Here is a 16,917-nt window from a genome sequence, read left to right on the forward strand (position 1 = left end):
CAGCACACCTCGAAGCACATATATATATATATATATATATATATGTATCTACTTGCGAAGAATAGCCTCGTAGACAGTGCCAATAGTGCCAATTGCAGCAGTGGTAAGCATGCCTGGCCAGTGGAAGGGGACAGATACATTCACCCTCTCAATGGAGAAGTTGCTGTATAGACCCATAAAGGTGAAATGATTCGCATAAACCACGTACGCGATGACGGCCTTGGCGATATTGAAACTGAGCGGATCGAACTCAGGACGCGCCTTGTGGCCCTTGCGCGTTTCAGGGACAGGACTGCCGCTTGTCTGCAAGCTGATGTTGAAAAAGTAAGCAAAGAGCAATGGTAGAAGGTAGCTCGTAAGCAGCCACAGGGAGAAAGGGGCCCAAAAGGCCCCATCCACAAGCATGAAGAGATCAGGTACCCTAAGCGCGAACTCGGGGCTATTGATCGCTGGCACAGCGGGGATAGTGGTCAGATAACGGATTGGGATGAGATCTTTCATGACAAAAATGCCTTCAACGGCCATCACTATGGTCTCCACAGCTCGTACGCTGCTCATTTTCGAGCGCAACCAGCTGGAGCTTTCCTGTACGCCCGAACGGGTCCACGCGTCGTTGATGCGCTCGCGCCATTCAGCGGTCTGCCGATCAATCGCATCTGTGACCAAAGCAGGCGATAGTGGAGGCTCGACAGTGATTTGCGAGCGCACAGGAGTCTTAGTTACAGCAATGGCAGCCTGGTTCGGTGTCGAAGCTTGCGAAGCTTCCGAAGCTTCTGATTCGTCCCTACGCAGCAAAGTCAATAGATTTGTCGCCAAAGCTACACGCGCATACCCAAGCTATCGCGAAAGCCGGCAATGCGACGACGCGACGGAAAAGGAATCGGAAAGAATACGAGAGGGTAGAAACCTACGTCACTTCAACCTCCTCCTTTTTTGGTTGTGTCTGTCTCCGACGCGCTGTTCCAGGCGTGGCTTTCCGTGTGGCAGCCGTAGCTTTCTTCGGGGCAGGCGTGACGTCGACCCCAACGGCTTTCTTGACCGGGGAAGTAACGCGCGCAGGCGATGATGAAGACGCGCGCGCCCAGTATTCCTTCAGCTCGGGAACATTGATCAGGATAGTTTGGTTATCTTGAAGGTACTTGTTGAGCGCGACGGCCAGCGCGTCCTTGTTGCCGTAATCCGCATAGCTGCGCACAGGTTAGAAGTGCGCTGTATCACTATTCTGCCTACCGGGAGCATACTCATCAAGTCCAGCAGCTTGCGCGAGGTCGTTGACCTCAGCCCTGCGTAGCTTCTTCAGCCAATTCAATGCGTTTGACATGGTGATGCGCGCGGGTAGACGGGTAGACCAAGACTGTGGAGACCATGCGACGGGCGCAGAACACAGAGTAAGGGATGGGTTTGTTTATATATACTGGAAGCGCTTATTGAGATTGATACCGAGTGCAGAGCAAACAAGGTAAACAAATATGAAACCAGGAGAAATCGAGGGTTTCAATCCAATAAATAACCAAGGTAGATGGGGATGGAGAGAGACAAAGGTGGTTGCATCACCGCCGGGGACAACAGAAGGCTTGACTGCCTGAGGGGGGGGACTCGTGGGGCTGGGGGCGCTTTGTTTACATTTGGCCGGTTGTTGTGGTCGTCCCATCGCCGTCGCTTAGCGTGGTTCGGCAGCCTCGCTGTCATTGGCCCGGGAGCGATCAACGGTCAATCCTCTCACGTTTCTTTGTTCTTTCTTCTCATTATTATCTATTCTCGAGAACATGGTTCACTCATTCTATTGCTGCTCGGGTGCTTTGTCTTCTTTTGATAAACGAAGGGAAAGAGAAAGGGAGGATTGGTCTATGGTACACGTCGCATAATTAGGCATCGTCTAGGAGTCTATGTGATAGAAGAAAGAAACAAACAGAAGGCCGTACCAAGACCTCTCCAGAATGGTACATATACATATCAACAATGACAGCGACGATTTCCGTCATCTTGTCATGATGCGCAATAGTGAGGAGAGGTTGGTCCGATGCAGAAGGGGAAGAAAATGAACATGCCACAACCCCGCCAGAACGCCCTGCAAACATAGCCTGCCAAGGTGCACACATATGCTCCGGGTGCGATGCGAATGTATCTACAAGGAGGATCTCCCTCTACTAAGTTGAAGATAATGAGCTCGGCTAAAGAGGATCCGTCTCCCCAGTAGTCTGCCATGCCTCCAGCTGCTTCAGCAGATACTGGTACATGACCAGCATCGTCCCGCTTTGAATGCTGGTCCAAACGCCTCGTGGGCCGACACCACGAAACCATCCGGAAAGCCCTTCAGTCTGGTAGATCATCTTCAAGCCAGTGAAGAATGACGAGGTGTCCAGGCGAGGCGTTCCAGGGGGTCGTACCGAAGTAGAAGCTCCTCCGGTGGAGATTGGCCGGGAGTGAGTGCGGAGGCCTGAAGTGGTTTGGCCTGAAGTATGCTGCCGGGGAGTCTCCTTGGTAGATGCGTGCTCAGCCGGGGCCTTGGACGAAGCGGAAGTAGGCTTGATAGCATCTGGATTCTGCTGAGTCTGAATTCGAGTCTTTACGACATCCATTGGGCAGGTCATCACGCCTGCCATTCCACCAGCAGTGGCAGCAGTCAAGATCTCTAGCCCAAGACCGATATCTCTAGACCCTACCCATTCTTTTGCGAGGCGGTGTTCCTGTTCGTAGAAGGCAAACTGCAGAGCAGAGAAAGGTAGATCACGGAAAATGGTAGCCTTGTACCCATGGAAGAGCGCGGAAAACCCTTCTTGTCGAACGATCGTTCGCAGCGCGTCTGAGGTCGAGCGGTAATTATACCCAGAATTGAAGTAGGGGTTGTTATAGCGCCCCTGGAGTTGCAGCCGTGTCTTTAACACCTCCGAGGGAACATATACAACAGAAGCGGCCAAGTCCGCAATGAACCCTAACAGAAAAAAAAACTGATGTCAACATGATTGCACGTCCAACTCTCCCAATGGATCATCTCCCACATACCTCCAGACAAATATGCAACATTCGCGTTGATCCCCGCATCCAACATCCATCGCTTGGTGAATTCATATGTCCCGAAGAAAATGACAGTTCCCGGGAAAGAACCAAGGAGGGCGGGGGTGACACCACCATAAAGACCGCGGAAAAATCCTTCTTGTCGGTAGATGGTCGCATACGAAGAGGTCATGGAGGTGTACTTCGGCGGGAAGCTAGGGTCGCCTTGTTGCCGGGTCTTGACGGTATCTAGCGAATGCATAAGCATATCGCCGCAAGTGCCTCCGGTACCTCCGGCAAGCATTGCCTGTATTCAAGAAAAATCCATTCATCAGCACATAAAGATAAAAGGGCCCGTCGCAAGGGTTTTCCACTCTGATGGGATAAAGCAGACTACCCCAATTCACCACGAGCCAGGTTATTGCGACTATGTCGACATACATGAAGATATGGAGGACGGGGCTCCTCCTCTTCATCTATCAAAGCATCTTGTTGTATATGAGCACCATTTTCCCTCTTCATCGGACTAGAAGCATTCTGAGAAGCATTATTGTCGCCGTTCTTGGCGTTCTGCAAGTATGATGACGTCGACGCAGGTGAATCAGATGTAGATGTCTCTGTCGTCGAAAACAGGCTGAAGACGCGCGAGGTCAAGCTCATTGCAAGGACACCGCAATCCACCAGATCGTGGTGCGGGCCAGACCACGGGGGTTGAGATGCGGCGGCGTAGATCTAGGGCAGCACGCCACCTCGAGCGAAGATGACGGGAAGATGAGAGCGAAGTTGAGAATCAAGCGCAAAAGAATACAGTTGCAATATTATACAAGTTCTGAAGAGAATGGAGAGGCGAGAATCGGTGACATCGCACCTCTCGATATACCAAACAAGAAAAGAAGGGTGGTTGTTTCTTCCAATCGGCCTCTTGCAAATACCGCAAAAAGTCCCCAAAATTTCGGTCGGTTTTCCGCTTTCTCCGCCGCCCGAGCCCGTCTGACAGCCTCAGGCACCATTCCTGGTCAACCTAGGAAAATGTTGATCCTACTGAGGAAAGACAACTGCATCGGGAGTGTACATGTTCAGCGAAAATATCAAGAAATCTTAATGTCACTATCGAGCCTTCGAAAGCCGATTAACAGACGTGATATGCTTATTTAAGAACGATACAACCAAGACAGTGCAATGGCTAATTGAGGACCAAGGACAAGCACAATATAATCGCACCGTGAATGAGGGTATGAGATGCACTGAAGATCTCGTTCCATCTTGCACATCCAAGAGTTGCGGTATCTCTGCAAGAAACACAAAAGAAAAAAGGAGGCTACATCCTATACCTGCTCCCACATGCACACTTCAGCCATTTCTCTCGCATAATTTTCACCACCAGCTGCTATCTTCGCAACCACAGGCCAGTTCTGATCATTATCAGACCAGTGGTTCTTAAATTCGTTAAAATTCATCAGTGATGGCAATGAATATCTGTAACCGACCCCAAGAAAATTCCAGGGAAGAAAACCTTGACAGGATTTCCCGCTCTTCGTTACAGACGTTGCCAGCATTTCCAACAATCTGAATTACTGAGGCTTCTTGGCAGCAGCGCCGGAGGTGTAGCGGCTCAGATTCGTGGCCTCGTATCCCTGACGCACGAAGTTTTTGAACTGTTCCCAGCCCTGGCGAACTGCGGGAGGAGTGCTCTGGTGAGAGACTGAGGCATCGACTCTGGCGGTGAAATGACGGACAGCCTGCTGGACAAAAGAGCTCTGGGAATATCTGGCGCGGAAGAAAGCCAGATAGAGGAAAAAGAGGACGATGCTACCCTTGGAGAAGGTGAGTAGGGACACCACCAATCGGAACAAGAGCGCCATTTCGAGCCCAGCAACAAGATCCATGCTGGTATCGTAATATTGCTTGACGAATCTTCCAATGGTATCTGCCAAAGGAGACTGCTTCGCAGCAGGCTTGGGGGAGCCAGGGGAGGACGGAGAGGCTGCGCCAGCCGCAGCCTGGCTAGGGGGCTGCAGGGTAGGAATCAAGTGGGCACGGGTGTAGGTGGCAACGTGGAAAACGGAGTACACGGTGAAGGGAAGGAGAGCGAGAGGGATCTGGCGAGAGTAGAGCCAGACCAAAGCCATTCCTGACGTAACTTTGTAAGCTAAGGCTGTCCGAGAAGCCATTATAGCAATGCACCGCCGAGAAGCCACTCACCAAGGTACTGGACATTTTCATCTCCAGCGAGCTTCAACGCGATAGTGGGAACGCTGCCCTGCAGACGGCCTCGGGCGATGTGTGCCTTGTATACCACAATTCCATATGTCCCGGCAGCCGCAATAAACGCCAGGCGATAAGACACCTGTGCAGCGGAGGAGTAGTAGTTGAAGGTGACGTAGGACAACAAGTAACGGAAAACCGAGATGAGAAGCGTCACGTGTCTGTAGCTCGTCAGTGAACTTGCCAGCTAATACTAATGCCTCCTTCGAAGGGGCTCTGGTGGTAAAATAGCAGGGTTGATGTGCTTTGACGGAGCCGAGACAAATCGAGGATGAAATCAATTCATAATCCGAGTCATTGACGGGGGCGGATGGAGTGCCTGTTTCTGCAATATACACGGAGACCTACCCAACAAACCAAGCAAATCTATAGAGTTCACGCCATCTTCGTCAGTATCCAAATCTTGAGATCAATGTGCAATGCAGTCTACATACTGCAATGTTTGAACGAGAGCCTTTAGCCTCTCAGGAAGTGGCAAGTTCGAGGGAGGTGGAGGAGCCATGAGCGCTGTGTGGATAGTTGTTATCTAGAGTGTTGCGTAGGCGGAGGAAGCAGGAAGGGAGGAAAGGTACTGCGAATTCGAGGAGTGACAATGGAATAGCAGGGACACGTTTTCGGTATTAAAAAGCAAGATGCAGTTAATTGAGGGCTGGCAGGCTCAATAATCCGTCGATAAACTGTGAGGGGAGGCTGGGCGGGGAGAGGGTTTTGGCGATGCTGGGTTGCGATTTGGGGTGTGCGCCTAGTCTAACGGAGGATTGGAAGTGGTTTAGCTGGAGAACGGGGCAGAAGCTCAGCGCGGCTCTACTCCGCCTCGTCATCGTTCGGAGTGACGTCGAGTGCTGCCTCGGGATGATGCAACTGCTGGCCATACGGATATTCGATGCAAATCTCAGCTTCTGTTATACAAGTTTTCGAACGACCATGCGAGTACACAAGTCTGTTCAACGCCGTTCGTCAATTTCTCATCTGCTTTTCTTCTTCTTGATTTTCTTTACTTGTTGAAGTCGCTTCTCTGCTCTCCGCTACATTATATCCCCAACACATACGGCGCAAGAAATCTAGCGAAAGACCGAGATTACTTTTGACGACAACTTGAAATTGACAACTAGAACAGAGCAGACTGTAAAGAAAATGGGACATCGAGAGAAAGATGGTCGAGGGTGAGGTATTTCACTAAAATGAGTAACGAAAAGGGCAGAAGAGGGCAAGAGAATAGAATGTCACAAAGAGTGATTGACCACATTGGGGAATAGGAAACAGGCAGACACCAGGTATAACGTAGGCGAAAGTACATGACGCGAAGTGGAAAATGGGCGTAAGACGGTTGATCGACCTGAGCGGGCCACAGCCCCTGCTCATTCATAATCCTGCAAATGAAGCAAAGGGACAACTCGAGCAAGCAGACGAATTACTTGTCCGCTCGCGGTTCGCATGTTCCAACGCATCTCCCAGTCAAGTCTCAATTAAAGTTGTATCGATTCTTGCTGGAAAAGGAAAAGAAAGGGTGACGAGTTCTTTTTCTTGGTCCGCGCAATTAAATGGTAGAGTCGTTACTGAAAGAAGCAGATACGAGAAGGAAGAGTTTCAAGGAGCGTGGTGAAACAAATAAACACACGAGAATGGAGGGAAGTCGAAATGAGCGCTCGGTCAATCAACAGTCGTGCAGGATCAAACGTAGAGACACCGGAAGGTCTCCGACGGCATTGCATACCTTCGGTGTTCCAAGGTAGTGCTCTTTGAAGAGAAGCATCAGAGTTCCAGTCACTGGGTAGCAACCTTAACGGAGAGAAAAGCCCTTCCTCTTCCCCTTCTCTTCGATCGGCCTTCCACTCTCGAGCCGGGCTTTCTTCTCTTCCAGCTCCTGGCGTTGGCGTTCCAGTTGGTCCTTCATCTCGCGATGTCGTGCGTATAATTCGTCTTCGCTCTGTTTCAGCTTGCTTTCCTTCTCCGCAACCTTCTGTTGGAAGACCATCTTCATTTCTGCCTCCATCTTGGCGAGCTTCTGCTCGTGCAAAGCACGCTCCTCCTCCTGCTTGACTGCTGGGTTGACCTCCTTGAACACACTTGGGTCCTGGGCGACACCCATTTGGGTAAGCTTGTCGGACCGGTAGTTCTCGTAGAGCCAGTTGTTGGTGTGCTCCTTGAGTTCTTCCATGTGAGTGCGGATCAGCATCTGGCGCAGTTTGACAAAGTCACAGTGTTCCTCGTTGTCGACCTCAATGACACCCCAAGGATAGCTACGGCCGCGCACTTTACGGCCATCAGCTGTGGTGACCTCGGTGTTCGCACCAACAACGGCGAAAGGAACCTTGGACATGATCTCTTGGTTCTCGGCGATGGTCTCCTCGTCATCAAGCTCGTAGCGGGGTCCCTCGAAGATCTGGATCGAATGGTGCTGGATATCTGCGAGAATCTAATGGGGGTGACAGGATTTAGTTACCACTCCATGACCGGTGAAAAGCGTGGGCTACTTACTCTCTGCTTGAAGAGGGAAATCTCCTCGTCTGTCAATGTGTCGGCCTTGGCAATGACAGGGATCAGGTTGACCTTGGTGTGCAGTCTACGCATGACCTCGATGTCGAGGGGCTTCAGCGAGTGGCCGGTGGGCTGGATGAAGTAGACACAGGCGTGAATACGGTTATCGACGATGTTTGTGCGGTTAACCTTGTTCTCCGCCTCCAAGTAGGCATCGTATCTCTGCTCGATGTTTTCGACGATAGGGCGCCACGAGTCATCGTTGTTGACGAAGTCACCGAAGCCGGGAGTGTCGACCACAGTCAAGCGAAGACGGACGCCGTTCTCCTCGATATCTGCGCTGATGGACTGGATAGAGACTGTCTTGGGGATGATGTCGTGACTGGGGCCGGTGCGCTCCTTGGGGGGGTAGAGGGAGGTGTTGAACAAAGTGTTGACGAGAGTCGACTTTCCAAGACCCGATTCACCTATCGTGTGAGGTCAGCAATCAATAATGGGCTCCTTTTTCTTCATAGTTGTTTTCGCTTCCGAAGATGATTCTGAGAAGACTTACCAACAACCATCACGTTGAAGTTGAATCCTTTGCGCACACTCTTGCGGTGCCATTGGTTGGGCAAATTGGCGAAACCAACGTAGCCAGTCAGCTTGCGGCGAACGACGTTCTTCATGTCCGTGGCAGCTTGAGCCACAGCTTTTGGATCTTTGGAGCTGACTGTCTGAGCGTTGCCGGCACCCATGGGGTTGCTACGCTCAACATAAGGAGACCCTGGGCTGCTAGGTGCGGGAGAGTCCTTGACAGACGCGGGAGTGCCATTGGCAGGAGGGGGTGGTGAAGCTACATCATCCGAAGAAGAGTCAGCAAAACGATACGAGATTCGGCTTTCACTTCCAGAAGGGTAGCTCCCTGGCAGGAGAGAAGATAGTGATTGGCTCTTCGGTCCCGGCTCCTCTTGCAGCGGACTGAGGGTCGGACTCGAAGATTCTAATGGTAGGTGATCCTCCACAGTGGGATTCTCCAAGGCCACCGACATTGTTGTATTGTAGCACGCAGAACTCAGGATGATGACAAGCAAGAATTGACGGGCAGTTGGCGGACAGATTGACAGATGAATGTAGCTCGATGCAAAAGAAGATCGAGAGCGGGCTTACCCATTGTGAAAATTATTGGGTTGATTCTAGAAGCGAGCGTGGGATGCAATCAAGGTAGCGAGCGTCAAGAAGGAAGTTCCCCTGAATAGCGCCTTCTGAATTAGCAAACACAGGTTCCTACTGCACGTAGCTAGGGGAAGGAGGGGCACGGAAGGGATCAAGGGCAATGAATGAATTGATGCCGCAGTCTCAAATGTATTTGCAGAAGCAGGGAGGAGTTCCAGCCCCAGAAGTGTCATAACTTACCACCGTTTCACTGGCAAAGGGTGAAATCAGTCAATCACGAGTAAAGGACGACCAAGACCACGGTAAAGAATCCCAAGCAAGCTCAAAGGCGGTGTGCAAAAAGCTAGACACAATAACTATTGTAGGGAAATAAAGTACTATGAAGGGAAAATTATTGAGTACAAATAAAAAGAAGGGGTCGTTGAACGAGAGAAGTGAAGCAACAACAATATGAAGAACCAGGGGAAACTGGACCTGCAGAGAGTGATGGGGTGGAGGTCGAAGAAAGGTGGTCGCTGGAGCGAGCCAGCCTACTACATATCTACTACTAGTATCACTAGACACTGCCAATCCGCCAAAGAAAGGGGCACTTCGCTCAATTAAGCAAAATCTTAGCTTCACGCACATACTCATCCTGAGAAACAAAAGAGCATTGATCTATCTAATTCTTTTAATCATAAATCTTTCGCAAGTTGAGCAAAAAAAGACCCGATCGATTTATCGCATTCTACACAGCTAAAAGGCGGGAGATATCCTGGCTTTCATTCTCAACCCCGAGGACATTGAACGCTTCCTGACTACCTACTGAGAAAGATTTAAAACTTCAGAAAGACAGTGGGCTTGCCAAAGGACGAACAGCGCAATCCTATACAAAAGAGACATCTATAGAGCATCGGATCAAAACTTTCTTTTGACTTTGCTCCAGGACATTTAATATGACCTCGAGCTTCCGATGATACGACTTTCAGAACATTACTCCGTACTGTACCGTACATATCCTCCCGTCCTACCTTACCTTACGATCTGACAATCACCTCAATAATAACAGTTCCCGTCCCATGGCTCTTGTAAAATTACGGTAGTGCATACCTAGGTAAGATCCATTGTATTGATATCAAGCCTTTTCATCCAACTTTGACAACATCCCAGCAGTTCCATTCATACCAAGTGTACTATGTACAACATAGCCAGCCATCTCTGTCGTTCTAGCTATTCACAGCAGCCACCTTATCTCGGGGGTTCTGGTCCCTTAGGTTGTCCTACCTGTAATATCGAATGGTACCTACCCGGTTGCCTGTTCAATCAGGGGTAAAAACAGCCTCCCGTGGAACTTCCCGTCGATTTTCGAAGGGAAATTTGGCCAGCGACCAATCATAGCGACCAATCATTAACTTGATGAGCGGCCTGGGGCAGCATCACTCCATGGACGAGCTTCAAGTGGTTCGGTAAAGTTGAAATCTTGGCAGTTGGCTCATATTTCGATTCAAATCTTGGTTGCCAAACCCTCCATACAACTGTTTTGCCAGACTCGGGCATACTCTGGAATCGATATTGATGAAGACAACGACTTTCCGATATGGCACCAATGTCGGACATATATTCAGGTCATCTTCCGGGTTATAGATAGATGGCATAAAAAACTGTTCCGTTGGCAGCACACACCGTTGTGAAACGACACATCAGCCGTGTATGCATGTAGTACAAACCTGCAGGTCTTGAGAGCACTTCATAGTGGACAGAATATGATATAGTATGATTAAACGATATGAGGCAGGTTGGATGCATAACCTAGAAGGGCGGATCCACTAGATAGTGCTTGATTGAGGATAAGGAACTTCTATGCTCAGAATAAGTAGTCCTTCGAACAATCGCAAGGCCAAAGAGCTGACTGCTACTTCTACTGTAGCTTTACAGAGATCTACATTGCATACATAGGTACATGCATTGCCCATCATAGACCGATGATCCCGATGAGTTATGACTAACATGGACTGGCTTTAATGCATACTCATGAACTTTCTCCCAGCATGACCCGAGTAATGAGGTCTACCTCTGTCCAAAGTAATAGACCGAATCCTGCTTGGGATAAGGTCTTTTTCTCCGGCTCAATTCAATAGTCGTGCCCAAGATAGGAAGAGCCGCCGCGACAGACGATTGCTTATGTGACACATCAGAACGCAAAAGTGAGCTCATACAATACGTAGTGACCCGAGCCTTCACTAAGAGACCTCTGATTTGCAATCAAGAATAGACTAGATATTGGCTGAAAATCGCGTGTCGTACTTCATCAGAATTCAATGTAGGTTACCATGACGGTCAGTAGATTGATGGTACAGCCTTTCTGCGAAGGGAAAGAGAGTTCGCTTCCAATTGTATCCACTATACAACCATGGTCATTAGTATGTCAATTTTGTCCAGAACGCATCGAACTATTTCCCAGTCTTGCTCTTCTTCTTAGGCCGTTCCTCTTGCTCTGACATGTCCACATCCTCATCATCATCGCCGGCGTCCGAAGCATCATCCATCTCTGCGTCACTTGCGCTGCCGCTGCTTTCGTGCTCAGAATCAAATTCCTCTGCAACATCTGATTCAGACTCTGCCTGGAAGTCTTCGTCAACAGATTCTTCATCCTCATCTGCTGAGCCGCGATCGGCCCGTCCACCTTCCTCATCACTAGACATCATGTCATCGTTGTCAAGGGCAGCGGCAATGAGTGCCGAAGTCTGTTACAATATATTAGCATCTAGTAACCAGAAATTTGCGGTAGTTGTTGGAGTAGACATACATCATCTGACATCTCGTTCTTGAACCGAATGTTCTTGGCCTTGAAGAATTCCTCAAGGGGTTGTTGTTCCTCACTGTGGTAGGTATTAGTGACACTAGTGGCATGTTGTTCTGGAAATGGCATACCGGTTGATGTTACTAAACTGGTGTTCTCCCATTCCAGCCTTCAATGTGACCGTGATATCAAATGTTCTACTTGCCGACACGGCGCCACCAACACGGGACATGGTGATGACAGCAATATTCTCAATCTGCACGTAAGTAGCGGGCTTGGGGACGAAAATCAAGCTCTTATCCAAGAAGTACAAAAGACCTTCGTTGGCTTTGATCGAGCATTTGACTCCGCTGTGTCCGTGGTGGCTATTGCACGTAGTCAGCACGGATCAGGCAAATTGTCAAGGATATGTATGACTGACCTGACAAAGTCCTTTGATGGCATGATGACCTTCTTGCCAGACAGGCCACGGAAAATCTTGGTGACGACTTGATGAATCGGCTCTTCGTAACGAGGTTCCAGCTTATCCTTGTAGCGGGATTCCAATAGTTCCCTACAAAGGATCAGTTCCAAGTTCGACATCACAATAAGCTTTCGGGGAAAACTGACTCTGTCATGTTGAGCTCCAGGCTGATTTCTTCATCGAGCTTCAACTGCATGACGAGGAAAGGATACCGAGTCTGACCTTGCCGTAGAGGAGGGTCAAGACCTAATACAATGAGTGTGTGCATCTCATCGTTCTTAGGAAGTAGGAAAAATTTCTTGATGGAGGCGTATTGAATCTTGTAGTCGTATGTTTTGCCGCGAAGTCGGAAGGAGGATTCGTACATGTCGATATCAAACCGACCTCTGCAGGGTTCTTTAGTATGAAATCGCTGAAAGACGTGCTCAATAGAGAGACGTACCTAGGTGTAAGATGAAGAACATCAAGGAACGTAGCAAAGGTGTCACCAGCGACATCGCCAATCTCTGCCTTCTCCATAAGAGTCTCATAGAAGAGATTCGCCGCATTCTGTTCTTCGCCTTCTTCCTCCTCTTCTCCGTTCTCTTCATCATTTTCTGACTTGATGCCCTTCTCTGTCTTAACCGCTGTCCCCGGGATGTAGAAACGCATCTCGACTAACTCATCCGGACCCGCGGCAGCTTTTCGACCGCGGTTCTTTGTGCTTCCAGAAGGTTGGGCATTGGCGTCGCCGTCTGATGTAAGAGCGAACTCGACTGCGACCTCATTCTTTCCCGCCAAATTTGTGTTCGATATTTCCGAATAGGGGATTTCAAATGCTGGTCGGTTCTGGACGTTGAAAGCAAGTTCTGCCTTTGTGAATTCTGCTTTACCCCAATTCCACCCTCGTAGTGCATGCTCGCGGTTGTCAACATTGATGCCGTACCAAATCTTGAAAGCCTTGCTCAATCGTTCAAAGTCCTATTCGAAATCCTCAAAGTCAGTAAAACAGTCCCCAGGTCTACCATTTAAGGTTGGTTTTCGCCACGAGTCCTACCTCTTGGTCAAACCCGTCTAATTGAATCACACCCGATGAACGCGATAGAATTTTCAGCTCAAATCCTTTCGCTGCCCGGCTCCATTGAGCTGCGCCGATATTGTTGCTATCAAGAGTGAATGTATCACCTCCGCCAGAAGGGCGCCATCCCAACCCACTCTCAGCGAGCTTGCATTTTCCGGGTTGCTTTGAGAGGTCGAGGTAGATGTTGTCAAAAGCCTCCCTACAAATGAGTTGAGCATGACGAGTCAAAAAGAGCGCGTGCGACAAAGGTAACTCACATTGTGGAGGGTTTTTAGAGCAATTCGCCCTTGAATGTCAATTCGCAACTCCTGATTTCAGCGTTAAGAGCGAAGAGACAGAGGAATCGCGACACTGTATGTGATGATCAAAGTGTAGTCAGAGGTCAAATAGCTATCAGCTGCTGAGCTTTACTTTGTGATGTGCCTTTTTCTGGAGTTTCGACTTTCGCGTTGCGCGCGGCAGTCGGCAACTCACGCGATTCTCATTTAAGTTGGCGCCACTTCTTGCACTACAAACTCGCTGCCTCAGGCCGCAATAAATGCTCAGCCACATGTACCTTACTCTGCACTCTCCCTTCGCTCTCCCAGAAATGTTCCATCCATAACATGAATGCCCAAATCATTCGCTTGTTTAACAAAAATCATCTCTTCTAACGAACTGGAATAACGATAAGACTGCTGGGGATCAACATGATAGCCGACAACAGCACTGTGGAACGAGTCTCAAATGATTTGAGCTATCTAGCAAATATGAAGCTATGGCCATCAAGGATGTGCTTGAACTCCTGGATCCATGGCGGGGAGATGTCCGCCCAGGCTGCGGCGAGTCCTTGGTGCAGCGCTCTTCGAAAACAATTTTCACCAGCGGGCTGATCAGATAGAAGCCTCATTCATCAGCACATGGCCATGCCACAAATTTACAGATCTGCCGAGCTACTGCCACGCAAACTCCAGAACCACAGCTATCACAGCGAGGAACCCAGTAAACCGCATTCATCACTATTGATGATAAGAAACGAGGCAATGTAAATTTCCTCCTGCATCTGTCAACCCTCTCGATCGGCGATATGGGCCACGGCCTCCCCGATTTTCCGCCAGGCGCAAGTGTCTCTTCAGTGTTATTCCAAGGGGGGTATGGCCTTGTCATGCCACCATTTAAGCCTTCAGTACAGAGAATGCAGACGACATCAACCAGCCGGAGGTGCATACTACACATCGGTCCCATCTTAAGAGGCGAAAAGCTGCCGAAGCAGGAGACCTTCGAATAGTCCCATCATATGGCTCATGTGGCAAAACTTCTGCTTGTGTGCAACAGAACATTGCGGGCCTTCTGATAGTCGTGAATCTAAGCTATGTGTTTGCCAAAGAGCAGAGTGGAGGTTTGGCTGAGCAAAGACTTCGACTGTTCCGGCACAGGCACAAAACAAAGCTGATGGCCTTAGCCTTGTGAGGAATTCCTGGTAGAGGCGCAGCTCCAGGCAGTAGACAAAAACAGGACCAGGGTGAGTATGATGATAATAATTGGACTGTAGCCGAAAGCTACCTGACATGGCAGGCTTCTAATGAGTCGCGATCCTCAACCACCACCACAGCACTCCAAGGAGTTCTTGCTTCCAAGGTCATCAACTTTCCACAAAGCTCCATATGCAGCTATCACACGACGACTCTCATGGCCATGGTGAGCTACATCTCTAGCTCTCATACCATGATCAAAATAAGGTAACAGCCTATCTCCATCCCTCCGTTCTCTCGACAACTCTCTGTGCGCAGAAAAGTTCTTAAAGGCCCGGTTTCTGCGAGGAATGCCAAATCATGTTTAGTACATTCAACTTGCTGCTGGAATTGAATGATGATTATGCTTGCCTGATTTATTCGAGTCATGATCCGCCGAGGTCAATCCCATTGTGTCTCATGATTGTTGCGCAGTTCCCACCGGCTCAACAGATGTCCCCAACAACATCAACACTATTATCAATATTGAAAATGAACAACGTTGAAATTATTTCGATCACTATTTGCAGGGACGGAAAACTATGGCATGTCCAAATTCAAGATTTTAGCAGCCTCTTTGTTCTGCTTCCCAACGAGTCATTTAATCGTATCGATCAACTCAAACCTAGCCAGTCACTACTTATTCATCAACCACCCTCAAGATTTTTCTTCTCTTTTCTGACATTCTTCCTCGAACAAATAGATGGATCGACAACTTCTACGACAAATACAATGATATCTGACGACGTCCAGGGCCCTGAGGCCAAGCCCGATGATGGCACCACTGATTATGTTCCCCTGCGGAAGAGTAAGAGTACCACCGCCAGAACATCGCATATCACTGAGCAGCCCATGACATGGTCAAACTGGCATAAGCACATCAATTGGTTGAACTGCTTCTTCATTCTTTTTGTCCCTCTTCTGGGTTGTATTGGGGCCTACTGGACCCCTCTACATGCACGCACAGCCATCTTTGCGCTTGTATACTACTTTAATGCAGGCCTGGGCATTACTGCTGGTAACTTCTTCCTTCCCACGTTTTATCCACCTCTCTCTATGATGAGATCGCTGACTTTTGCAGGGTATCACCGATGCTGGGCGCATTGCTCGTATAAAGCCACCCTCCCTTTAAAGCTTTACTTGGCCGCCGTCGGCGTCGCTGCGGGCCAGGGCTCGATCCGCTGGTGGGCGCGTGGCCACCGAGCTCACCATCGCTACACAGATACAGAAAAAGACCCATATTCAGTGCGGAAAGGATTTTTGTACTCACATATCGGATGGCTCGTTATGAAGCAAAACTACAAGAGAGTCGGCCGTACAGACGTCACAGATCTTGACGCGGATCCTGTGGTGGTCTGGCAGCACAAGCACTATATCAAATCAGCCCTCTTCATGACCTTACTCCTTCCGACTCTGTTGTGCGGCCTGGGATGGGGCGATTGGCAGGGTGGGTTTGTATATGCTGGTATTCTGCGCGTTTTCTTTATCCAACAGGCCACCTTCTGTGTTAATTCACTAGCTCATTGGCTGGGTGAGCAGCCATTCGACGACCGTAATTCCCCGCGGGATCATGTCATCACAGCCCTGGTGACCTTAGGTGAAGGGTATCATAACTTTCATCATGAGTTTCCTTCTGACTACCGCAATGCAATTCAATGGTGGCAGTACGACCCGACTAAGTGGATGATTTGGATCTGGAAACAGCTTGGGCTCGCCTATGATCTCAAACAATTTCGTTACAACGAGATTGAAAAGGGACGACTGCAGCAGCTGCAGAAGAAGGTGGACCAGAAACGCGCGACATTAGACTGGGGCGTTCCCCTTGAACAACTTCCTGTGCTAGACTGGGATGAGTTTGCTGCTAAGTCGAGGTCGACTAATAAGGCCCTGGTGGCCATTGGTGGCGTTATCCATGATGTCTCCGACTTCATCAAGGAGCATCCAGGAGGCAAGGCATTCATCTCATCAGCCATCGGAAAGGACGCCACTGCTATATTCAATGGAGGGGTCTATCAGCACTCCAACGCCGCCCATAATCTGCTATCAACGATGCGCGTGGGGGTCCTCCGTGGTGGCTGTGAAGTGGAGAAGTGGAAGTATGTCATGTCGAAGGGTAAACGACCCCTGAGGATAAACTCGGAGCAGCCGCCGATTGACCACGCTGGAAACCCTAGGTGATAGCGGCGCAATCAATTCGAGTTGCCTGTGGTTCATAAATTTGGTGAAGACCGGC

General features: G+C 49.4%; 6 protein-coding genes across 6 annotated transcripts; 1 reads left to right on the forward strand and 5 right to left on the reverse strand.

The window, feature by feature from the left end:
* Positions 1-48: 48 nt before the first annotated feature.
* Positions 49-1,321, reverse strand: CDV56_107001 (uncharacterized protein; the record flags this gene model as incomplete). Its single annotated transcript, XM_026760620.1, has 3 exons — positions 49-784; positions 912-1,187; positions 1,242-1,321. The coding sequence occupies 3 exons, from the start codon at positions 1,319-1,321 to the stop codon at positions 49-51; spliced, it is 1,092 nt and encodes a 363-aa protein (XP_026618060.1).
* Positions 1,322-2,171: 850 nt separating this feature from the next.
* On the reverse strand, positions 2,172-3,654 carry CDV56_107103 (putative mitochondrial carrier protein; the record flags this gene model as incomplete). Its single annotated transcript, XM_026760722.1, has 3 exons — positions 2,172-2,932; positions 3,004-3,301; positions 3,436-3,654. 3 exons carry the CDS (start codon positions 3,652-3,654, stop codon positions 2,172-2,174), a joined length of 1,278 nt encoding a protein of 425 aa, XP_026618061.1.
* A 911-nt stretch (positions 3,655-4,565) lies between these two features.
* Positions 4,566-5,761, reverse strand: CDV56_107213 (uncharacterized protein; the record flags this gene model as incomplete). The annotated part of the gene is made up of 3 exons (XM_026760832.1): positions 4,566-5,143; positions 5,197-5,420; positions 5,694-5,761. The coding sequence occupies 3 exons, from the start codon at positions 5,759-5,761 to the stop codon at positions 4,566-4,568; spliced, it is 870 nt and encodes a 289-aa protein (XP_026618062.1).
* A 1,278-nt stretch (positions 5,762-7,039) lies between these two features.
* On the reverse strand, positions 7,040-8,768 carry aspB (septin AspB; the record flags this gene model as incomplete). Its single annotated transcript, XM_026760950.1, has 3 exons — positions 7,040-7,675; positions 7,738-8,204; positions 8,291-8,768. The coding sequence occupies 3 exons, from the start codon at positions 8,766-8,768 to the stop codon at positions 7,040-7,042; spliced, it is 1,581 nt and encodes a 526-aa protein (XP_026618063.1).
* A 2,553-nt stretch (positions 8,769-11,321) lies between these two features.
* POB3 (FACT complex subunit POB3) lies at positions 11,322-13,838 on the reverse strand (the record flags this gene model as incomplete). The annotated part of the gene is made up of 8 exons (XM_026761142.1): positions 11,322-11,615; positions 11,678-11,750; positions 11,803-12,036; positions 12,093-12,224; positions 12,281-12,520; positions 12,577-13,094; positions 13,171-13,393; positions 13,756-13,838. 8 exons carry the CDS (start codon positions 13,836-13,838, stop codon positions 11,322-11,324), a joined length of 1,797 nt encoding a protein of 598 aa, XP_026618064.1.
* A 1,578-nt stretch (positions 13,839-15,416) lies between these two features.
* OLE1_3 (acyl-CoA desaturase) lies at positions 15,417-16,862 on the forward strand (the record flags this gene model as incomplete). The annotated part of the gene is made up of 1 exon (XM_026761316.1): positions 15,417-16,862. The coding sequence occupies one exon, from the start codon at positions 15,417-15,419 to the stop codon at positions 16,860-16,862; it is 1,446 nt and encodes a 481-aa protein (XP_026618065.1).
* Between the last annotated feature and the right edge of the window lie 55 nt (positions 16,863-16,917).

This window comes from Aspergillus thermomutatus, assembly GCF_002237265.1.
Source record: "Aspergillus thermomutatus strain HMR AF 39 chromosome Unknown NODE_13, whole genome shotgun sequence".
NCBI classification, from domain to species: Eukaryota; Fungi; Ascomycota; class Eurotiomycetes; order Eurotiales; family Aspergillaceae; genus Aspergillus; species Aspergillus thermomutatus.